At 43.6% G+C, this 25,246-nt stretch overlaps 2 protein-coding genes across 2 annotated transcripts in view; one reads left to right on the top strand and one right to left on the bottom strand.

The window, feature by feature from the left end:
- The window catches only part of SNX18 (sorting nexin 18), a 29,953-nt gene extending 14,351 nt beyond the window's left edge, over positions 1-15,602 (bottom strand). The window contains exon 1 of the mRNA XM_058719550.1: positions 13,770-15,602. Within this exon, the coding sequence (XP_058575533.1) occupies positions 13,770-15,390 (1,621 nt within the window). The 5' untranslated portion in view covers positions 15,391-15,602. The remainder of the gene's footprint in view (positions 1-13,769) is intronic.
- A 189-nt stretch (positions 15,603-15,791) lies between these two features.
- The window catches only part of ARL15 (ADP ribosylation factor like GTPase 15), a 554,296-nt gene continuing 544,841 nt past the window's right edge, over positions 15,792-25,246 (top strand). Inside the window, exon 1 of the mRNA XM_058719553.1 lies at positions 15,792-16,079. The gene's annotated coding sequence lies outside the window, so the exon portion shown is untranslated. The remainder of the gene's footprint in view (positions 16,080-25,246) is intronic.

Here is a 25,246-nt window from a genome sequence, read left to right as displayed (position 1 = left end):
AAGAGAATTCTGTAAACATGCTATGTTTTTACTTCAGAAGAGTCTGCATACAACAGTGAAAATGCTGACTTGCCTCTAGCCATGCAAATATAAATAAAGACTTTAAAATGTGAGAATAGGAAAAGAAAAGCATGTATCCTTTCTTTTTTTTTAAAGATTTTATACCCATAGAATCCTCACAGATAGAAAGGGCAAGCTTGATAATTATGAGCATACAATAAAACTTTTTAAAACAACCGATTTTGTAAAACAAAATCCATATGATGGTTTAAATTCAGAGAACACAATCGATGCCTACGGGCTGCAGCTCATAATCCCTAATTTCCTAATTCTTTTGTTGCCTGATACACATACATGGATGTACAAATAGGGCAGCATTAGGTATGTTTGCAAGCTGCCAGCACTTTGGGTTTAGATGGCCTTTGACCTATGATAAAACATACCTGAACCAGGGAGAGTGAACTCTGGAAACTACCTTTAATAGTTGTGTTTTTTTTCTAGGAAGATAAAGGGAGACATAAGCTAAAATATCTAAGAGAAGCTGCTAAACAGACAAGCTGCTCCGCACAGGGCAGAACGGCGGTGAAATGGCATCAGCTCTTTACAGACACTGAGGAAGCGTGAGCCCCAAACCCAAAGCCAGGTCCTCGACCGGATGAGTGCCTCTGAGAGTGCCACAGTTAACACTGTACTTGGAACGGTAATTCTAAAGAACTGATTTCTTGCTTTCAAGTATTCTTCCCAAATAACGTCTCGTTTTTAACTTTAGAATTCTAACTGTAAGCCACAGTGTTACAAACTGCCACTTAGCTATGGTGGCACTAACTGGTGAGGTCCTTAGTGCCATCCACTGTGGCCACTATGACTGTGTGAAATGGGGTCACTTATGTCAAGGGGTTTTAAGGTGGAGCCAGGAAGCCATTAAGGAGAAGGGCCTTCTGCACGTCCTCCCGCCCTCACTGGGTGGAGCCATGAACTTGCGAACTGGGCCAAAGGGCCTGCGTTCCAAGGACTCAGCCCAAATACCTGTGGCATGCTCCAGTGAGGCTCTGCTGGGTGACAGCCTTAGCAACCAATTATATTCAACCCAGATTTAGTTTTCTGCCACCAACACCAATAGAAATTCTTTGTAAGCCACATTTATAAGCATTCCTTTTTGATTTAAAAACCCTTGATTTTGTTCTCTGGGAGGCACTGTTTGGGTTGCTGCCCAAATCTATGTTCATGGAACTGTAATTCTGGGACCCCAAACAAATACTTTTGTTTTTATTTCAGCTCAGCCTCTTTCTTCAGCTGACATCTAGCAGTTCACATCGCTTTACGATCACTGAGCTTTGGGGACAATTCCTAAATCAGCTGTTTCAAACTTAAAAACACCTCTGACCCTGGAGTTTTCCTGCTTCCTCATGCTGGCAGGGATCAGGTTTCCAGGGGTGACAAGTCTTCACTTGGTCTGTATCTGGGCTCCCTTGAACTAGACCATAAATAACCATCTGAAGACAAAACAAAGCACTCAGAAATACATCATTTTTAAAAAGACCTGAAACACAAGTCATAAAACATGAAAACTTACAGAGGACCCATGCTGACACCCATGTATTTAAAGATATCTCACTGCAGACAACAGGTAGCTTTTGTGATTTTCACAAATGTCAATATACCTAAATACAATAAAGGCCCAGAAAATAGGATTTAAGACTCCCTTCAGCCCTGTTCCTTCTCTTTCCTTGTAATCCTGCTCATCTTCTTCATCTGCCTGTTTCTCTTCCTGGCATCACTCCTGTCTGTCACCAAACTTAAAACGTGGAAGGTAAGAGTACATTCCTCAGGAAAGCCACTCCTCACCAAGTCTGGCCACTCTACTTGGCAGGTATCTCAAGCTCACCTGCTACTTTCCAAAACCACCCGCATGCCTGGTCTGTCTCGACTACTCCAACAGCCCTCTCTCATCTCCGCACTCAGCCAACAGGAGGATCTTCCGGACGGCCTGGCCTGGGGCCAGGCTGCACAGCAGTGAGGGACACTTCTAAGAGCTAACAGTTAAATTTTGTGGCTCATCTCCTGTCTGCAAAATGGGGGATAATGAGGGTATTTACCTCAAGATCTCCTATGAGGTTTATATGGATACAACGAACATAAACATGAAGCATAATGCCTGGCACATGGTAAGCCCTCAAAATATGTTTTTTCTTTTTTTTTTTTTTAATTTTTTATCATGATTCAGGCTTCATTTTTCAGTTTCAAACCTTTAGTGGCCGTTGCCTGTCTACAGAATACAAAATGTTCTAGCAGGCATGCTAGTTACTGCAGCATAAAGAACACTAGTTTTCAATCAAGGCAAAAAATGAACTCAAATTCTGGCTCTGCTATTAGCTGTGCAATCCTGAAATTCACTTAACTTTCCGGAGCCTTAGTTTTCAAAGGTCTCACATGGGGATAACACCCCTTTGGGGAAGATAATAGCTGTACTGGGTTGAACAGTATCCCATCACCACCACCCAAATGCACATCCACCTACGGCCTGTGACCTTACCTGGAAATCGCCTTTGCACATATAATTAGTTTAGGTGAGGTCATCCTGGATTAGAGTAGGCCCTAAATCCAGTGTGACTAGTGTCCTTAAAAGGAGAGGAGACAAAGAGACAGGCACACAGGGAGAACATCAGGTAAAGACGGAGGTGGAAACTGGAGTGGTGGGTACAAAGGCCAAAGAACAGCAACGATGGCGTACGATTTCCCCCAGAGCCTTTACAGGGCACGTGGCCATGCCAACACCTTCGTTTGGAAGGTTGTCTTTTTAGCCATGTTACAGCAGCCCTAGGAATCTAATACAATAGCTAGTAATTCACGCATAGAAGTATTTGGCATGCAAAATGATGACTCCATGTTATACACGAGGAAACTGCAACCAGTTACACAGTGAAGCTGGTGGGAACTCAACTCCACCTGTCTGCAGGATGCACGCAGTCAGACCCGCTCCTACATGGAATTAGACACAGTGTATGTAACTGCCCAGAATACTGCTACTCACACAGTAAGTACTCAAAAGATGGTAGCAACTACTATTACTACTCATACCCCAGCTCCCTAACCTGCCTGACCTCCCAGTTAAGAGTAAACAAACATTTTCCTTAAGGGTCAGATAGTAAATATTTGAAGTTTTGTATGTCAAGGCAAAACCGAGGCTTTTATACCCATTAAAAATGGAATCATTTAGAAATGTAAACACCAGCCTTAGCTGAAGTGCTGTAAACAGGGTACATAGGTAGGTGTGCCCACAGGCTGTAGTGCAGACCCCTGCTCCAAGTATCTCTGTTGGTAGCTCCAGTCCCTTGTCTGCAGGTGATTTTATACCTCTCCCTGTCCTTACCCTCACTCCTGCAGGCACACAGCCCCTTCTCTCTCCTCCTCCCCAACCCCACACACACGGCCCCAGTTGAGGATTTCATCATGTTTTGCCTAAATCACTAAGAGCCTCCCATCTCACCTCACCCACATGCCACCCTTTACACCTGTCACTAGGACCTGTCCATCTAAAGTGCAGGCCTGAGCGTGTCAATACCCTATTTGATCTTTCCATGACTCTCCCCTCTATCCCCTCCAGCACGAGCTGTAAACCGAGTGGCACATTAAAATCCCACGGGGAGCTCTTTAAAGAACACCACCACTGTCTAGGCCACAGGTCCCTAACATTCCGATTCATTAGATCCAGGGTGGGGCAGCTGTAATCACTCAGGGCAGAATCTGAGAGGCAGCCAGGATCTAGTCCCTGATTTTTGTACATGATTGATTCCCTCTGCCCAGAATGCCTTCCTGCCTCTGACTGCTAGGCAAACTTCCAATTTATTTTCAAAAAACTTCTTACAGTGAGACTGGAAAAAGCCACCCCTGAACTCTATCCTCTCCCCATAGTTGATTACACCATCCTCTGTCCTATTTCACACCATGGCACATGCCCACGACTGCACATGCGTCATACTGTATGGTGACAGCTACTCAACCTGTCAGCTGGCCTCACTGACCTGAGCACTGGGCATGCAGCGTATCAGCTATTATATGCTTATCCTAAAGCATGTCCAAGATCAAGAATGCACTTTCTGACTATTTTCCTCTGCAAGTCAAAATATGACCATCTACTGAAGCGTACGGGTGGCTCAGTCAGTTAACTTTCTGACTCTTTTTGATTTCCACTTAGGTCATTATCTCATGGTCATGAGATCAAGCCTCAAGTTGGGCTCTGTGCTGACAGCGCGGAGCCTGCTTGGGATTCTTTCTCTCCGCCCCTCCCCCACTCGCATGCGTTCTCTCTCAAAAATAAACAAACGTTAAAAAAATATATATCACCTTGATGGGCACTGAGGAGGGCCCTTGTTGGGATGAGCAATGGGTGTTGTATGTAAGCAATGAACCATGGTAATCTACCCCCAAAACCAAGAGCATACTTTACACACTGTATGTTAGCCAATTTGACAATAAATTATATTTTAAAAATACATGTATATATATTATATACATACATATATATATCCCACCATCTTTCAGAGGACGAAACCAAATGCTACCCACCTAAGCTCCTAACACAGTTGACAATGATTCATCCTCGGGACTCCTGTGCACTCTTACGATAGGCACTAAGTTAAGTCGACCTCCTGTCTCCCAGTTCTCTGCACACACATCCTATTTCCATTAGGGAACTGCACCTTCCATGAGGGCAGGCCCCTACTGCTCAACATCTAAGTTCAGTGCTTTGTGAATCCAAGTCATTCAACTAGATGAATGTATGCTCTAGATCTTGTGCTTGGAACTATGCAAAAAAGGGACCCCGATAAATGTGTTAAAATGAAAGCTTACCAAAGAGGAAAAAGTGTATACATATAAGTTTAAACATCAAGAATCAATACAAAGTGAAATCATGAGGTACATAATATTAATTTTTCTGGCACATAAAATAAAGCATTTTAAAACTTCCTCTCTTCTCAATAAGTTTAGGAAAGTTACTTCATAGATACTAAAGTTGAAGACTTTTTGTCTTCTTCATTTATTTATTTTTCAGAGAGAGAGAGAGAGAGAAAAAGAGTGAGCATGTGGGAGGGGCTGAGAGAGGGAGAGAGAATCCCAAGCAGGCTCTGCGCTGACACAGAGCTCGATCTCAGGACTGTGAGTTCATGACCTGAGCCAAAATCGAGTTGGATGCCCAACCGACTGAGCACCTCAGGCACCCTGGGTGCCTACTTTTTTAATTAAACAAGCATTTAATAAGCACTTATTATTATGCATGTAAAAAATAGTGGAGCTACATACTAGAGGAACATAAAAACATGACCCCAACACACTACCCCACAACTAAGTAATGTATAGTCTTTGGCATACCAGTTAGCATTCTCCCAGCCACACCTACTCAGAAAGGACTGGGCTCCAAGTAGGAAACTCCAAGGAGGAAACTAGATTTAAGGCTTGCCTGTCCATGCATGTATTGGAGTGGGGAGATGTCAACAGAATGTAAGAGCCCATCAACCTAAAAGGGTTAAATTCTAGTCCTGATTCCCATCCTCACCCCTGTTCCACTCATAGCCTTCTTCATTTCAGTGGCTGGAAACTCCATTCTATTGTTGGTCAGACCAAAAACTGCAGTTACCCTTGATGATTCCTTTCGCTCTCACATGCCCCTTCTGATCCCTTAGGAAAACCTGTTGGTTCTAATTTCAAATTATATCCAATGTGGTATATATCTCCTCGCCATCTCCATTGTCTGCACCCTGGTCCCCACGTCCATTGTCTCTCACCTGGATTACTGGAGTGGTTTCCTACTGGCTCTCTGCTCCTACCTTTGACACCCTACCTTCTCTCCATTCTACTGTCAACCAGCAACTGGAATAAGTCTGTTAACAGGTCCAGGTGGATGTCACTCCTTGGCTCAGAGTCCTGCAATGGCTCCTATCTCACTAGGGCTTTTACTCCAAGCCCTGACAATGACGTACAAAGCCCTACTAATTGAACGTTGCAAGACTTCATTTCCTACCCAGATCCTCTTAGCTCCATCACCTGGCCTCCTACTGCCTGATGGCACATACCCACCCTAACACCTCTGCTCTAGCTGTACCCTTTGCCTGAAAGGCTCTCCCCCCAGATACCTGTTTGGCTAACTCCCTCACCTCCTCCAGGCTTCCATTTAAACCTCACCTTCTCTTGGGATGAGCACTGGGTGTTGTATGGAAACCAATCTGACAACAAATTTCATATTTTAAACAAATAAATAAACAAATAAAAGCAAAAAAATAAAAAATAAAAAAAATAAACCTCACCTTCTCCGTGAGGCCTACTTTGATCATCCTTCTTCATTCATTCATCCTTTTTCATTTATACTTCATTCTGCCCCCCCATGCATACTTGCTCTGCTCCACTTTTATGTTTTCCCCTACCACATACATTATAATGTACTTACTGTGCTGGTTTTTCACTGTGTCTCCACCCTGCCAGAATTAGAATGTAAGCTCCACAAGGGTGGTGATCTTTGTTTTGGCCAATGAGGCAATTCTAGCATCTTTAATAGTGCCTGAACTATGATGGGCACTTGCACGTTTGTTGAATAAAATCAGGTTTATCTCTGAGAGGATACTCTGAATAAATCTAAGATCTTGGCTCCCCTCCCTAACTGCCGTCTCGCTACCTGGCAAATAACACATAAAACTTCCTTGTCAGGAGAGGAAAGTCCAATCACAGAGACAGATAAAAAAATTCTACGGAAAGGAGTAGAAATGACAAATGAACTAACACTCATTCACGCTAAAGTTTAATCAAGCTACAAATACAAGACCAACAATACAAGATTGTTTCCACTTTTGGAGAAGAGATAGTATTTTGAACTCAAAGTGAAGTACACTTTACAGGAGGAAAAACCCACCACAATTTCTCTCTCTGGTGGCCCTACTAATTACATCCCTTGTTCTCCAGCTGTCCACGACACCTCAGCCTCCAAACACCTGGGAGCTCTCGCCAGCAGGTAGACCAGGTATTTATCACTTTCACATTCCCAGCACCTGGTAGGCTAAGCCCTCTCAATCTATGCTTGTTGATCTGAACTAGAAGTGCACAAATTTTCTTTCACATCAGCTGATAAAGAATTTTCATGCTCGCAGGTTACAAAGTAACATAAGCAGATAGAATGCTATTGAAACTCGTCTGAAACAATGCCTACGTGTTCATCATATATTTTCTAAATATTTTCTTTTCAGTGCACGGATGTTACTTTTTTTTTTAAGTCAATTAACAAGCAACACCTAGGAGATCATGAATCTCATACTGACAGATGAGGGAACAGAAGCTCAGAAACGTCAAAGTGATCTGTGCAAGGACACAAGTAATTTAGAAGAAGGGAGTGGCTACTGATAGGAAACGATTTACACAAACTCTTTAATGTGAACCACAAACCACTGACTCCAAGCAACACTGGCCTTCATTTCTGTTACCATTTCTTCTAGTGTGCAATGCAGGACAGCCATGTTACAATGCAATACTTAACTGCTATACCAATGACTTTTTATAGTTTTTATACTTTTGCCTGCAATTCTGGGGGCAGGAGTCTACCAGAGGGAAGAGAAGATTACTGGAACTGTCTTTTAAAGAAGAGTGTTTCCCATTTGAAAAGTCCTTTCTATTTTTCAAATTAAGCATTTAGTAATAACTACTGAGAACCATAACATTTAATCCTAATGACCTTAGGAGGGAGCGTTCCCAGTTTACCAATGAGAAAACTGAGACATAGAGATTAAAATCATTGTCCAAAGCTCCCCTCACAACCACATGCTAGCCCCCCAGATCCCATACTGGCCCACAGTGAGGAGACTCTGAACATGGGCTCTTGCCTTGACACGGGCACCCTTTGTTTGTGGGGCTAACTAAGCTCCCCTGACAGACTCAGGCCAGTCCCGTCTCTTCTGCATTGCCTTGGAGGGCTCTCAGTAACCCAGCACATTACCTCTCTGCCACCAGTCAAAGAACGCAGTGAGGATCTAAGTCCCATCTGTCCTTCCTGCAGATGTGACTCTAGTCTGTGCTCTATAAATAGTGACAAATGGTACAGGTCCTTGGAGTACAGTCTCTCTAAACAAGAGCTAAGCATTACTGTGCCATTTTATTTGTGACAATCATTTAGTTGGTGGTATCACAAAGTTTCAGAAATAGATGGCAAATTAAATCTAACTTGGTATTAAACTTTGGTTTTAAAATGCTTTGGGACAATATGGCAGGAAATTTTTATTCAGCTTGAAGAAAAAGATCATCATTTAAAAGAAGTGTCATGTTCATAAGGGAATTGACACCTTCTCCCAGAACTTCTTCCTAGTTTGGGTTCTGATCTTCATGTTTGGAAACCCTAAGATGACCAGACAGGAAACTGTGCGGATGACATTTCCTAATTAAGAGGGAAGTCCAACGAACTCCAAGAGTTATCCGAGGAACATGAGTGGGAGTGCAGGTTCCTGCCTCCTTTTGATTCTGCCGTCATCAGCCTTAACAGACTGGGATTCCCCAGTGTAATTTCAAGGATTCATGCCTCAAAAAGAAGTCTGAGAAACCAATGACAGGGTGATCTGAGCAGTATCCCTACCTAGCTTCATGACCAAGACCATCTGTGGCCAGTCACGTTGTCATTTTAACCAAAGAACTCAGGCATCTATTTCAAAAGCCCCAAAGGTAACCAACCTCATTTTTATTAAGAAAATACAGACAGGGACAAAGGTTATGGCTAGAACTGAAGTCTCCTTAAAAAAATAGCTGGAGGTGTAAGTAGGGGAGAGGAGAAATGGGTTCAATTAAGACGGGGCTAAAACAAAACAAAACAAAACAAAATGAATGACCTCAATTTCCAGCCCAGAAGTTTCAAAACAAGGATGCATTTGTAAACAGCCCGCTTATTAGACCTTTTCTCTATATTCCTGGCACCACCCTCTCAGTTCTATTTTTAGCCACAGGAGAATGGGGAGCAGACAGGGAAGGGCTAACTGTGGCCCAGCCTTACCTTGGGTGCCCTGCCAGGACTCTAGCTATCTTTAATTAATGTCTGAGGGACATAAGACGGACCCTACGCGTGGTGAAAGGAAGCACAATGGTGAAACTCTACCCCACAAGACTGATAAGGCCCACTACTGGTGTACCATTCCTGAGGTCCTGGGGCTATTTTTTGTTGAAAAGAAGGCGCCATCTGGAACATTTACAGAGAGCAATGTGGACCCTGCATATTTAATTTGAGAGTACAGAAAACAGGACTGCCTGCCTGTTTGTTACCTAGCTCAGCCACCCTGCTTCGCAGACTCACACGACATTTTACCAACAAATCACTTTTACGTGACATATCTTTTCTCAGGAATCAAGAAATTTCTCTTCAAGTGCTTCCCTCCCAGTACCTAGTCCATATTCATAAATAAAGATGAAGCCCACACTTTTCACCACACTTTCCCTTTCACAGTATTCCCCAGGAGATAAGCCTAAAGCTTTTAAACCACAGCAACTCACTGCCATCCAGAGAAAGCTTTATTAAACATTAGGGATTAATCATATCTTTGGAAACAGAACAGAATAAGCTAAGAAACTGACAGTGAAGAGACTCTCTGTACCACCCAACTCACCAACATCAGCATTATAAAAGCATACTATGGCAGGGAGGATAAAGAGGAGATAAAATGCTACCATTTCAAAAAAAGAAAATCAGACCACAGGGTTACAAAGCTGGGCAGTGACAGACATGTGACTAGCCAGGAATCAATGAGCGGCCTATGAACAAAGAATTTAAGGGACTCCTGTTAAGACAGAGCAAAATATGAGCAACATTCAAACATATTGTGAATTCCCATCTACTGTACTTCAGACTACAGCAAACTGCCTTCTTCCTATGCTTGACTCCATTAACCAAAATTGTCTGTTTACCTAAGACTCCATTAGTTGATGAAAAAACATTAGAATTCTAGAATTCTCTTTTAGCTAAAGAAACCATATGGCTTTCTTCGCTTTTGCAGGAAGTGCTTACACTAAAACCATTATTAAGTTTAAGCAATGGTTTCAGTACTAAGTATAGTCAGAAAAATGCCAGTCCACCACATTTAAGAGTATCTGAGTTTTCCACCCTCGTTCTGGAGCTGGTTCCTCCCTAGTCTCAGACGTCCACTCTGATACCAGTTATATTTTCTGAATGGGAGATGAAGGCAGGATGCAGAGCAGATGAACATCCTCACACCACAGAAATATTACTCACTGACTGAGTGCCTGGGAAGTTCCGTAGAGAGGGGTCTAGCAGGGCCTGCTCCCCCTCCCAGTTTTTATTACTTAACATGGAAAGGACGGGATGCCAAGTAAAAAGAAAACTATCTGAAGAGTATGTGCAAAGATCATCAGCTTACTGGAGAAATTTTAAAGGACTGGCAGTTAAACCACGGCCCACTGTTTAGCACAACACTGTCTAATAGAACCTTCAGCAGTGATGAAAATGGCCTGTTCTGTATCTGTTGTCTAATGTGCAGGCCACTAGCTACAAAGCACATGAACCAGAGCTAGTGTGATTAAGGAACTGAATTATACTATTTTATTTTATTTTCATTAAATTTAAATAGCCATATGTGGCTCACAGACCCAGCATCGAATACCACAGGTTTGGAACACTGGAAAAGCTGACCACAGCAGTCTCCCGGATAAGAAAAAAGCTCAGAGGAGACTAATGTTCCTGTCCTTTCCCCCCAGGAATTAAGGAGGAAAAAACTTAACTCCCCTTCTTAACTGTGTTAGTAATTAAAAAAGCACTTTCTAATCATTTCTGTCTCATCTGAATGTGGACCTAATATGATTAGAACGTGTAAAATGTAGAAGAACTGAAACTGCTTTTCTCTTCCTGTAAACAATGAGGGCTTAAGTGTTGAAATAATTATTTTGAATTTTTAAGTTTCTCCCTAGGTTGAACTATGAACTTAGAACCACATACTTAAAACAAAAGACTGTTTAAACTGCTTAAAGATTTTTATCATTTTTTTTCTTCTTTTGGTTCTCCTCTCAAAAGTTACAGTAAAATCTTTGATGTGATTATACTCTGAGACCTTAGAGGGGGAAAAAAGAAAACCAACCTGTAAACAAAGTCCCCAAGTGCTCAGACTAAAAAAGACTCATTCCAACAGCAACTGTGTAGTCAAGGGGGGGGGGGGGGGGGGGGCGGTGGAGGAGAGGGTTGAGCTGCTTTTTACAGCCACAGTTCTGAACATCCAGAACATGTTCAAAAAGCTTTAACATGACTTACGAAATTTGTCTCATCTGTATTCCTAAAAATTGCCAACACTAGCATCCTTGATACACAAGCATCCTTGATAAAAACTGGTCGTAAGCAAATGCTTTTTAGCCTCCTGCATCGCACACTATAGCTTTAAATAGCAGTACATTCTAAAGACCTGCCACCTAGGGACACACATTCCCTGTACGTTACACACGAAGGCTACAGCAGAAACAAATTATACTTACTAATATTAACTGATTTTCTTTCTGAACTTCCTAAGGATTATGTTTAGTGCCCTTGAATCTGTTTAGACAACATAAAATGGTACTGGTTTTAATGAAAAAAGTTTCTCAAATCCCCAGAAATAGATTACAGTTTTAATTCTAGGATTTGAAAAAAGTAAACTATAGTTTGATAAACTACAAAAACTACTGTTGTAAACTCATAATAGACCTCAGAACAAATACCATACCTTTTCTAATAGTTTCAACAGCAGGGCATTTGACAAGGCTGTGTGTGGTCTGAAGGACAGTAAAGCCAGTGAATAAACCTATGCCACCCTGTAGCAGCCAGTCACCTGCGTCCGCCTGCAGATGACTGTACCTGCCTCCACCCTTTCAACTATTTACCAACAATTTGCATAAACTCACAAAATATGTAAAAAGGCAGCATGGGTCCAGATTGATATAACACAATGGTATTTAAATATAAGGTCTTGCACGAAAGGCTCAAAGAGTCAGTCCCACCAGCACCAGCCAGAAAGTCAAGGATTCACAGCAATTTACACACAAAACAAGGCATAAGGAATATAGATGCAGATCCAATATGGTTGTTCAAATAGCTACCTCAATCTTAGATTGCATTTACAAAATGTAAATTGCCAAGAAAGCTACTATTCTCTACCAAAATCAGTACTGCAGATGTTTCAGAATACTGCATTTTAGCAGGACCAAGGACAAATTCAAGGATTTGGAAGGATCCCCTCCTTGGTGGGTGAGAAGACTAGTCACACACTTGGAAGGCGGCGGAGGGAAGAACAGCACAGGGAAGGGAAGGAAGCAAGACTTCTGTCTCCAAAAGTGTAAAGGGCCAATATGTTGAGGAATAGAACAACTTTCTGTGGGTCTAGGGAACACAAAGACAAACAAGAGAGGCAAATTTTAGTTCAATGTAAGGAAGAATATGTCAAAGATCAGGGCTGTTCATAATTGGACTGGTGCACCTGGAAACGCGGTAAGCACCTCCTTACTGAAGGCCAGACCTCACGACCCAAGGAGGTTTCCAACATCACAGGAAGTCAGATTAGGTAACTCCCTCCCCGCCACAAATGCCACACTGAACAGAAGATATTTACCGGCAAGACCACCTCCCTAACTCCAACACCTCCCCATTTTCTCCAAGCTTGACGGTTCTAATTTATTTTCTAAGAAAATAATCTGCAAAGGTTAGTGCTTTAACAAAAATTAGGGACACTAACAACTAACAATAATGAAACAAGCTCTGAGAGTTGGGCAGCTAACTCACTGGGAAACCAGGAACACCGCCTTCAGACGTGATACTCAGATGCTGTGCATTCTTTGTAGTTTCCCTACATCGTTTTCCTAGATGATACTCTTTTACCTTCAGTCAGTTAATAGACTCCGAATTCAAAATGACTGAGCTTAAAGAGATTTTCGTAAAACTTCCTGAAATTAGGGGCACCTGGGTGGCTCAGTAGGTTAAATGTCCGACTTTGCCTCAGGTCATGATCTCATGGTTTCATGGGTTTGAGCCCCACATCGGGCTCTGTGTTGACAGCTCAGAGCCTGGAGCCTGCTTCGGATTCTGTGTCTCTGGCTCTGGGCTCTCTGTGCCCCTCCCCCACTCACACTCTGGCTCTCAAAAATGACTAAATGTTAAAGAGAAAAAACTTCCTGAAATTAGAGTGAGCCTTTTTTTTAAACCTCATTCTACAAAGGTTGCAAGAAGCCTAGGCAAGACATTCTTAAACTGCCCCAGCTAGAACCCTCAGAGAACTGATTATAATTCCTCCGCCAAACTAGGGATTGAGAGGTGTGGAAGGAAGATACGGGGCTTACTTTATTTGCAGATATCCGTTCTTCCCCCATTATCTCCATGCTTCCTGAAACCCATCACTAAGTAAGTGACCCTGCAGTGTTCAAATGGATGCCTAACATGGTTTGGGTCCTCTTCTAATTCTACCCTAGGTACAAGATTACAGATCCCAGAAGCTCATTACCCAACCATTCAACTCGAAAATGATAGCACTGTCATAAAAAGTACTCTCAGAACTTTCTCTGAAGAGTACCCACTCCCTGTCTGGAATTTCTTTAAGGAGGCAGCTACCTGCCCACAATCCATCATACACTCAGAAAAACAGGCCAGCTGTCCACATCTCTTCTTGATTCCCAACCCATAGAACACCAGTCTGAAACAGAGACTGGTGTTTCTGTCCAAATCAGAGGCCCTTTCAGCCTCAACAACACATTCCAGACCATCTGCTCTAACGGCCAGGCTTTACCTTTCTGAACGTGGATGATGTCGGGGAAGTTGGCCAGGTGCCCCTGATACAGCGCTAACAGGTCCATGACGGGGTCCAGGTCCTGCCTGGGCTGCTCGGCAAAGAGCTCGCCAATGGCGTCGTAGGCATCTCCGGTAAAGGCGATGGCCTGGTTCAGGCCGGCGGAGAAGGCCTGCTGGTCCAGCTCAAAGGCCTGGCTGAGGCCGCGGAAGGACTGGCCCACCTTCTGATACTCCTTCTTGAAGCCCGTCACCTGCTTGCGGGCGAACTCGTTGGCCGTGTGGTTGAGCTGCAGCGCGCTGTCGTCCATCTTCTTGGTGAAGCACTTGAAGCCATCAATCTTGCTCTCCACCTCCTGCAGGTCGAGGGCGGCGGCGGGGGGCGTGCTCAGGGTCAGGAAGAAGTTGGCGCCCACCATCTCATCCTTCTCGGCCTTCCTCTTGCCCTGTTTCCAGGCCTTCTCATCCGTGCTGCTGGGGCACGTCAGGAAGTGCTGGAAGACGTCGCACTGCGCCAGCACCGGGTGGCTGGCCATGTGGTTCATCCACCAGATCAGGCCCTTCCTGCGCTTGGAGATGAAGTCCTCCTCGAAGCGGCCCGTGGCCTGCTTCTCAGGCAGATGGGGCACCGAGATGACAGGGAACTTCTCCGCCAGACGCGCGTACAGCCAGTCGAAGTGCTTGTAGCGCCGGTGCACCGGCACCTGCGTGTGCGTGGGCACCAGCTTGTAGGAGATGTAGCTCTTCATGCCCTTGAACTTGGTCTGTTTGGTGGGGTCGTCGATGGTGCACTGGAAGGGGTAAGGGTTCTCCTGCCACTCTGGGCCGTAGGGCCCCAGCACCACGCACAGCTTGTCCCCGTCCTTCACGAAGCCCGATGCTTCGCCCAGCACGAAGGCCTCACCGCCCGACTTGACGAACGTGGAAAAGCGGTTGAGGTTGCGGCTTACAGTAGCCGAGCTCTTGGCCCCCGACGGGTGGTGCTGCGGGGGTGCCGGGCCGCCGCGGGAGCCCAGCGACAGGTCGGAGCGCGTAGACAGGCGGTAGCGGCCGGCCGCGCCGCCCGCGGACGACGAGCCGTCGAGGTCCGGGTACGCGCCGCTGCCCAGCGCGCCGGGCTCGTCGGCCACCGTGGAGCTGTCGTCCCACTCGTCGTCCCAGTCATCGTCGCTGCCCTGGCTGGCCTGGTAGCCGCCGCCGTAGAGCTGCTGAGGCGACGGCTGCAGGGCGCCCCCGCCGTACGGGAAGCCCGCAGCCGGCGGCTGGAAGGTGCTCGGCGGTGGCGCCTGCTGCGGTTGCAGCAGCGGCTGGAAGGCGTCGGGCGGCGGCTTGAAGGAGGCGGGCGGCGCGGCGGGCAGGGGCTCGAAGCCGCCGGGCGGCACGTTGGCGTAGCGAGCTGGAGCTCCCGGACCCCCGTCGCCCGCCGGGCCGGGCTCAGGGGCGCGGATCACCTGCACGTACGAGGCCGGGAAGAGGCCACGGTCGCCGCGGCTGTTGACCCCCTCGAGCCAGCCCTCGATGTCCTGTTCGCTGCACAGGCTCAGCACCTCGTGTTCCCGCAGCGAGATCTCGCCCGGGTTCTCCGACCTAAAGTCATACAGCGCCCGGGCGCGCAGCGCCATGGTCCCGGCGTCCCGCCGGGCGGCCGCCGACTCCCGGCGCCGCGAGCCCGGGGCGGCCGAAGGGACCCGCGGTGTCGCCCGCGCCCCGGCGCGCGAAGTGGAGGCCAAAAGATAGCGCGCAGCTCCGCGCCCCGGCCCGCCGGTCGCGCCCTCCGCGTCGCTCGGCTCGCAGCGCCGACTGCCGCGCTGGGCCGCCGCCGCCGCCGCCGGCCGGGGGCGGGGCCCGCGGCCTCCCACGTCCCCAGCTGCGCTAATCCACGGCCGAGAGCCGCGCGCCAGGCGAGAGCAAGCGATGGCCGAGCCGCCGCGCCTGCCGGCGGAGCCCACTCGGCGGCCGCCACTGCCCCCTTCAGGCGGGCCCTGAGCCGTGAGGCGCAGGGCGAAGATTTCCACTCAGAAAGAATTGTCTGAGATGTTTAGGCTCTTAGGTAAAAAAAAAAAAAAAAAAAAAAAAAAGTATCCTAGAAAGTAAATTAATATTTGCGTTCCTGACGAACGTTCCCACTCTGAGCGCTCAGTGAATGCTTCTAGAATAACTGAACCACACATCTAATAAAGGAGTTTCAGTGAATATTAGCGACGTCACTAAGAGGAAGACAAGATGCCTGTGCCGGGGGCTGTCCGCTCCCTTTCGTCTTCCACCCGCTGGAACCTTCTGGCAAGAAGGGGAGAAGAATGACAAGAGCAAAGTAAGGAAGGTGTTGTGCCTGACAAATGAAGAGGCTAAGGGTGGTGTGGGAAGAGACGCATCAGGGCGGGAGAGTTTCCAGTAAAATACGTCTGCAGGGAGAGCTGGCATTTTGCATATGTCCCTTCTGCTCCCTGAGCCTCACGTAGTGCGGGGAATGAGAGTTTACACTTCCGAGTCAGGCTACTGGGTTCGAATTCGCTTTCTGACACTACCTAGCTTATGACCTTGAGCAAGTCACTCACTGAACCTCCCTCCCTCCTAAATTGTGGGGATTCGATAATCATGTAATCCCTACTTTACAGATGGGGAACATGAAACAGAGGGATTAATATATGGCGAGTACTATACATGGGGAGCACAGTCAGGTGTTTGTTGCTGCTGTTGCTAATGTTAACTGCTGTTTGGGAAAGCAAAAGCCCCGTTCTCCTTCATAAAGAGAATGGGGTCCTAAAACCACAATCCCAGGGCATAGCACCAGAACGGACCCTCATGTTCACACCCCTACTCCTAATCTGAGATCAGTGACCATCTGTGTCCATTCATCTCTGTCTCACTGTATTTATATTATCTTTAAGATACATAGATTCAAAAAAGAAAACTCACTTCCCGAGATACTAATCAGCTCCCATCTCCGAAGTTGCCTTGTTTCACATCTTCTTTTCCTTCAGTGTATAATTTGCCCCAAGTTTTTTCTTCTCATAGTCCCCTTTTATTAAGTCTAGCCTAATGATTCCTTTAAAGACACCTCTAACTGGGATTCAGCATTCATATGTCATTAATTTCAGCCTGTCCTCTGACCCTTTTCAAGCAAATCTGGGAAACGGGCCAGAAGAGTTTACAAGTATTGTGAGGAAGGGCTGTGGTATTCTAAGCATCTTGTGCAAAACCACCAACCCAGTACACCAGAAGTACTCCCACAGTGTTTATCCCTAATGCAAAAACCTTTATTCAATTCTGTAAGCAAATTCTGAATTACGACATTTTTAGTTGAAAACTCTGAGTTAGGATCCTTCTTGCAGTAAGCAAGAGAGGTCATTGAATTTCATCGTCAACAATGTATGTGGTCAGAAACATGAAGTCGACATTTACGGAACATCTACAATACAATTGATTTTGTTAACTGTGAGAAGCTAACCTACCATATTTAGGATAAGTACGTGTAATTTCACCCTTACCATTCATCTGGTAGTTACTTTTTTAGGTTAAAGCGTTCACTAAAGTAACATGAAACTTGCAATGCTTCAGGTTTTGAGACAGAGAGACTAAAAATCTATGTCAGGTGTGAAAATTCCAGGACTTCAAGGTGATGGCTTTTAAAGACTGGTTGGGCTGCTCCTTAGAAACAGTAGTTGAGGAACTACTGGATGTCAGAGGTTGTTTGCAGTTCCAGAACAAACAAGCATTCCGTTGGCAGGAGTCCGATGGGAGGCCAGGCATCAGGCTTGGTGAAGGAGAGAAACGGGCTATCCATGGTGCCTGGCTCTGTGGCTCCTGGGTGACAGGAAAAGTTCCTTAGGGTCTTGGATATTTAGAAAATGTGCTCAAGTGTTAGAAAATTATAACTCTGCACTCAGGGAAGTAGATACAGCAACACATTTTTAAAAGATTTCTCTGGGAAATGGAGACTATTCATAATTTAGTTGACACAATCATTTTTATAACCATCAACTATTTCTATTTCCTTATGCGATTGTAGAAACACATCATTCCAGGACACTAAATAGGTCCACACGACCGTATCTTCACACTTCTTCCTTTGGCCTGTGAGGCATTATGTGGTGGCCTGGCCCTTGCTTCTCTTTCCATTCCTCTCTTCAACTAGAGTGAAACCACAGCGGTTTCTTTGCTATTTCTGGAACAAGCCAAGCACATTTGTGCCTCAGATTTATTTCTTTAGAGCAGTTTTAGGTTCATAGCAAAATTGAGCAGAAGGCACAAGAGATTTTCCATATAGTCCCTCCTCACTGTCAACATCGCCAATCAGAGAGGTGCATTGGTTTCCATCGATAAACCCACACTACCACACCTTTATCCCTCAAAGCCCATAGTTTACATTAGGATTCACTCTCGGTGTTGTATATTTTATGGGCTTGGACAAATGTATAATGACATGTATCTACATCTATGATTGTAGTAGCGTACAGAGTAGTTTCACTGCCCTAAAAATCCTCTGTGCTCTGCCTGTTCATCTCTGCTTCCCTCCTAACCCCTGGCAAACACTGATCCTTTTAATGTCTCCATGGTTTTGCCTTTTCCAGGGTGTTATATAGTTGGAATCATACACTATGCAGCCTTTGTAGATGGGCTTCTTTCACTTGGTAATATGCATTTAAGCCTCCTCCATGTATTTTCATAGCTTGATAGCTCATTTATTCTTAGCCCTAATAATATTCCATTGTCTGTATGTATCACAGTTTATTTATTATTTTTCTAACTGAACAATATCTTGGTTGTTCCTAGAATGGGGCAATTATGAATAAGCTGCTATAAACACTCCAGTGCAGGTTTTTGTGTGGATATAAGTTTTAAACTCCTTTGGGTAAATGTCAAGGAATACAATTACTGGATTGCATGGTAAGAGTATGTTTAGTTTTGTAAGGAACTGCCAACTTCCAAAGTGACTGTACCATTTTGCATCACCACCAGCAATGGATCAGAATGCCTTGTCAGCATTCGGTATTGTCAGTGTTCTGGATTTTGGCTATTCTGATAAGCGGGTAGTGGCACCTCATTTTATTTTTTTTTTTATTTTATTTTTTTTATTTTATTTTTGGGACAGAGAGAGACATAGCATGAACGGGGGAGGGGCAGAGAGAGAGGGAGACACAGAATCGGAAACAGGCTCCAGGCTCCGAGCCATCAGCCCAGAGCCTGACGCGGGGCTCGAACTCACGGACCACGAGATCGTGACCTGGCTGAAGTCGGACGCTTAACCGACTGCGCCACCCAGGCGCCCCGGCACCTCATTTTAATTTGCATTTCCCTGATGACATATGATATAGGACATCTTATTTGCCATCCGTATATCTTTTTTATGATTAATTTTTTTAATTTTAGAGAGAGTGTGTGTGTGTGAATGGGGGAGGGGAGCAGAGGGAGAGAGAGAGAGAGAGAGAGAGAGAGAGAGAGAGAGAGAATCTTAAACAGGTTCCACGTTCAGCACGGAACCAGATGCGGGGCTTGATCTCCCTACCATGAGATCACGACCTGAGCTAAAATCGAGAGTCAGTCACTAAACTGACTGAGCCACCCAGGTGTCCCTGTATGTCTTCCTCAGTGAGGTAGTCTGTTAAGATTTTTGGCCCATTTTTAAATTGAGTTGTTTGCTTCCTTATTATTGACTTTTAAGAATATTTTGTACATTTTGGAAAAAAAAGAAATTGTGTACATTTTGGAAAATAATCCTTTATCAGATGTCTTTTGTAAATATTGCTGTCAGTCTGTGACTTGTCTTCTCATTCTCTTGATGTTGTCTTTTACAAAGCAGAAGTTTTTAATTTTAATGTAGTCCAGCTTATCAATTATTTATTTCATGGATAGTGCTTTGGAATTATAACTAAAAAGTCATTGCCATACCCAACATCATTTAGGTTTTCTTGTTATCTTCTAGGAGTTTTATAGTTTTGCATTTCATATTGAAGTCTCTGATCCATTTTCAGTTAATTTTTGTGGAAGGTATAAGGTCTGTGTCTAGACTGATTGATTGATTTTTGCATGCAGATGCCCAGCTGCTCCAGCACCATTTGTCAAAAAGACTATCTGTGCCTCTTTGTGTTGCCTTTCCTCCTTTGTCAAAGATCAGTTGACTATATTTGTGTGAATCTATTTCTGGGCTCTATATTCTGTCCCATTGATCCCTCTATTTTTCCACCGGTACCACACTGTCTTGATTACTTCAGCGTTAGAGTTAAGACTTACAGGTGCCTGGGTGGCTCAGTCGGTTAAGCGTCCGACTCTTGGTTTTGGCTCAGATCATGATCTCACATTTTGGAAGTTCAAGCCCCATATCAGGCTCCGAGCTGACAGTGTGGAGACTGCTTGGGATTCTCTCTCTCCCTCTCTTTCTGTCCCTCCCCTGCTCACTCTCTCTGTCTGTCTCAGAATGAATAAATTTTTAAAAAATTATAGAGTAAGACTTAAAGTTGAGTAGTGTCAGCCCTCTTTGTTCTTCTACTTCAGTATTGTCTTGGCCATTCTGGGTCTCTTGCCTCTCCAGGTAAACTTTATAATCAGTTTGTTGATAGCTACAAAATAATGCTGGGATTTTGACTGGGATCACATTGAATCTACAGATCAAGTTGGAAGGAGCTGACATCTTGAATCTTCCTATCCAAGTACTTGGAATCTCTCTCCTTTTACTTAGTGCTTTGATTTCTTTCGTCAGAGTTTTGGTTTCTCCTCATATAGATCTTTTACATATTTTGTCAGATTTATACCGAAGTGTTTCATTTTCAGAGGGTGCTAAGGTGAGTGGTATTGTGCTTTTAATTCCACTTGTTCATTGCTAGTATGTGTAGGAAAATAATTGGCTTCTGTATATTAACTGTGCATCCTGCAATCTTGCTGTAATCACTTTTGAGCTCTAGGGGTGGGAGGAGGGTTTAGTTGATTCTCTTGGGGATTTCTACATAGCCAATCATGTCATTTGCACACAAAGAGAGTTTTATTTCTTCCCAATGTGTATGCCTTTTTTTCCTTGGTTTTCTTTATTGCATTAGCTAGGACTTCCAATATAATGTCGAAAAGCATTGATTCCATTTTCTCTGCTTTCTTACATATCAGTTAAACTTCTTTTTTAGTAGTTGGCCTAGAGTTTGCAATACGCATTACAAGTAATCCAAGTCTGCTTTCAGTTAACACTATACTGCTTCACAGGTAGTGTGAGTACCCTCTGATGACAAAATAATACAAATTCTTCTGGCCCCTTGTCGCATTGATATCATTTATTTTATGTATAAAATATGTATAAGCACACATAAGTGTGTGTGTGTATATATATACATATATACATATTTATTTATATCATTTATTTTATGTATGTACAAGCACACATAAGTGTATACACACACACACACACGTATATACACACTCATAAACATACATAGTTGAATAAAGCACTGCTGTTACTATTTTGAGCAGTTATTTGTTAGATCAATTAAGAAAAATAGGAGATTTTATTTTACCTTTACTTATTCCTTCTCCAGTGTTCTCCCTTTCTTTAAGTAGATCTGAGTTTCTAATCTATTAACCATTTTCCTTCTCCCTGAAGAACTCCTAACATCTCTTGCAAAGCAAATCTACTGGCAACAATTTTTTTCCATTTTTATTTGTCTAAGAAAGTCTTAATTTCTCATGGCACAGAATTCTAAATTGGTAGCTCTTTTTCTCAACACTTTACATATTTGACTCCACTCTCCTCTTCCTTGCATCGTTTCTGAGGAGAAGTGAGATATAGTTCTGATTTTTGCTCCTCTATAGGTAAGATATTTTTTCCTTTGATTTCTTTTAGGATTTTTTTCTTACTCTTTCATTTTCTGTAGTTTAAAATTATGTGCCTAGGCGTAGGGTTTTGTTTTTTGGGTTTTTTTGGTATTTGTCTTGTCTGGTGTTCTTTGAACTTCCTGGATATATAGTTTGGTATCTGACATTAATTTGAAGAAATTCTCATTTGTTGTTTTAAATAATTCTTCTGTTTTCTTCTTTCTACTCTCCTGTTATTCCTATTACATGTATGTTACATTTTTTGTAGTTGTCCCAAAGTTCTTGGATATTCTATGCTGGTTATCTTTTTTTAGCCTTTTTTTTTTTCCGTATACTTTTCAGTTTTGGAGGTTTCTATTGATATATCCTCAATCTCAGAGATTCTTTCCTCAGTCATGTCCATCTACTACAAGCCCATCGAAACATGCTTCATTTCTGTTACAGTGATCTCTAGCATTTCTTTTTGGGTCTTAGAATTTCCACCTCTCTGTTTACATTGCATTTATTCTTGCATGTTGTCTACTTTATTCATTAGAGCCCTTAGCATATTAATCACAGTTGCTTTAAATTCCTGATCTGGTAATTCCAACATCCCTGGCATATATGAATCTGGTTGTGATACTTGCTCTCTCTTCCAACTGTGTCTTTGGGGTTGGTTGGTTTGTTTGTTTTGTTGTTGTTTGTTTGACTTTATTTTTTGGCCTTTTAGTATGCCTTGTAATATTTTCCTCATAGCCAGGCATATTTTGCTAGGTAAGAGGAATTTTGGAAATAGGCCTTTTATTATGTGTGGTAAGGTACAGTGGGCAGGGAAACATTTTATGGTGATTGTTGGGCCTTTAGTGAGCCTCTGCCTCTGGCCTGTGAACTTCACGTGTACTTTTCAGGGCTTTTTTTTTTTTCCTCTTCCATTAAGTGGGACAGGGTGGTTAGAGTGTGCTGGAGTTGGAGATTTCCTTTCCTCTAGATCAGTTAGGCCCTAATAAAATCCCAGCAGGTTAGGCTCAGGTTAAATAGTTTCTCCTGAGGTCGCACCTTGTTAGAAGAACACAATGCTTTAGCATGTTTAAAAATGGTTTCTTTTAAAAGCAGTAGAGGATTTTTCTCCAGTATTCACTGTGAGGACCTGGTAGAGATCCAGGAGGTAAAACTCACAAAATGTGCGGACTCTCTAATGGCTGGGTCTCCCCGGAGTTTTTAACTCTGAGTTGTCCGCACGGGTCCTCCAGCAATTCATCAAGTACAATTCAGATGTTCCCACCCCAACACTGTTTCCTACAGAGGCTTCTGCTCTGCCAAGGTGTGATTCTCTATATTCATCTGTTGGTCTCTCCAATATGGATGTAGTGGTTTGTGCTGTAACTTCATTTCTCTTACGAATCTAAGAATATTTGATTTTTTTCAGTTTGTTCGTCTTTTTTACTTCTCCTGAGAATGGAGTAACAACTTCTAAGCTTCTTACATGTCAGACCAGACACCAGAACTTGCCTCAGGTTTTGTCCTTGATGTTTTTTGTTTGTTTGCTTGCTTTTTCTGTCTGGAATCTTCTTCCCCCTGAGATCCACCACGCTGCATTTTCACTTTATTCAGAATCAGTGTAGCTCCTCTATCCCTCCTTTCTTCTTCTGCCTTGGAGAACCCAGAAGTAAGGTGGAGACGGCCTAGGTCCCTGAGTCACCGACACCAATCAGACTTTATGAGAATAGAAACCTTTGTTGGTTCAGCCACTGAGATTGCATGATTTGTTTATTGATGCAGCTGGCTTTAATTATCCTAACTAATACTTGCTCTCTCCCTTCCACCCCCCCACCATCATTCAGTGCTTCTTTTCTGTGTAGCACTTACTACCTACCATAAACACATCTATATAGTAATTGTATCCCTTGTTGGAATGCAAACATTTTCAGAGCAGGAAGTTTGTCCCAGGCACTGACAATACGGCAATGAATAAAACAGACATGGTAGGCAATTAACAAATACTTCTTCAGTGACTTTCCTCCCTGGAGGTCAGCTCTTCTCAGTGACTCTTCATGTATCTGGGTCTGTTTGCCTCTGCCCCTCTGTGTCCAGCTATAAGGAAATGCTTCTAAGGCAATTAAATGACACTTCTCGTTACATTAGCAATCTTAAAGCTAACTCAACAATCCAGAACAATACTCCAGATTTTCTGAAATTGCTGGGAATTTCACCATTGGTTGATTTATATTTGCATTTGGCTATTTGTATAGTATTACAAATTACACTGTGTTTATATTTACTTGAAAGTTTTTTGTATAATATACCAAGCATTATACAAATATATACATAGGATTTCATAAGAACTTTCACCTCTTAAAATCTTATTTCCTGCTGTATTTTCACTGCGACTCTTCCATGGACAGAGCAGGTATTATCATCTCTAGTGTCACAGGGCAGGACCACAGGGCAGGAAATCCAACTGCAGAGGGAGCTCAGCTGAGATCACGTGGCTGGGAAGCAAGCCAGTGACTACTTAGCTGTCCTGAGAACTTTCATTGTCTGAGTCATAGGTCTGCCCCCTGCTGGCTCTGTAAAACTGTTATTATTAAAGAGTATTGGCTGCTTGCTGGAAGCTTTGTAGCTGAGAATTAATAGAAGGCCTGGATTCAAAGAAAGCGCCATGTCTGATAGGAAGGCTACTTACTGTACTTCTGTGTCTACTTGGTTTCACAAGGATTAAAACTCTTTGAGGACAGGGATTTTGTCTTCTTTGTGCAGTACTGTATGCCCAGCATAGTAAATCAAATAAATGTTAGGGGCACCTGGGTGGCTCAGTTGGTTAAGGGTCTGACTCTTGATTTTCGCTCAGGTCACGATCTCATGGTCCATGAGATCGATCCCGGAGTTGGGTCCTGTGCTGGCAGCACAGAGCCTGGTTGGGATTCTCTCTCTCTCCCTTGCTCTCTACCCCTCCTCCACTCAGACTCGTGCCCTCTCTCTCTCTCCCTCTCTCTCCCAAAGGGAACATTAAAAAATGTTTTAAATCCAATAAATATTTGTCAACTGAATGAATAAATGAATGAACAAATGAACCTTTCTCAACCTTAGTTTCTTGGTCTGTAAAATGGGAGTAAAAAAAATCACTTCATGTGATCTTAACTGGATTTAATGAAATAAGTCCATATTATGTTCATAAGTTCACACAATGCTCATGGTATAAAATTAATTTTAATATAATTTAAAGTATTGTCTAATGATTAAAATTAGTTTATTAAATGGTGTGATTCATTGTTGAGGTGACTTGGACATATTTTCACACTTGGATTTTATGATGTTCATTTCTGTAGTGATATGTATAGCTGAGACTGTACCCCAAGTCTCTAAAAATTTATCTACTACTATTAAAGAAATCCCTCATTTTTCAATACTGGACCTCTTTCACAGAGCTCATTCCTACTCCAAAATCAGACTAAGGACCTGATCCAATATTCACTACTTGACAGCCCTCTTTATAAATTGTCCTCTTTCCTCAAATATGTTTCCTAGATTAACTCAGCTAGTGGCTAATGAGCATGTTCTTGTAGATCTTTTCTGTCCCCCTTTTGAATTGTGGCCTGTTTTTCTTCCCATCATCAATATATATGCAGTGTCATAGTTTGTAAATCTGCTTTTCTTAATGTTTTATACCAGGAGTCACAAATTGCCAAGCCACTGCCTGAATATGGC

This window comes from Neofelis nebulosa, chromosome 1, assembly GCF_028018385.1.
Source record: "Neofelis nebulosa isolate mNeoNeb1 chromosome 1, mNeoNeb1.pri, whole genome shotgun sequence".
Lineage (NCBI taxonomy): Eukaryota > Metazoa > Chordata > Mammalia > Carnivora > Felidae > Neofelis > Neofelis nebulosa.
The sequence above is the reverse complement of the archived record's forward strand: the minus strand, read 5'-3'. Positions and strand labels throughout refer to the sequence as shown.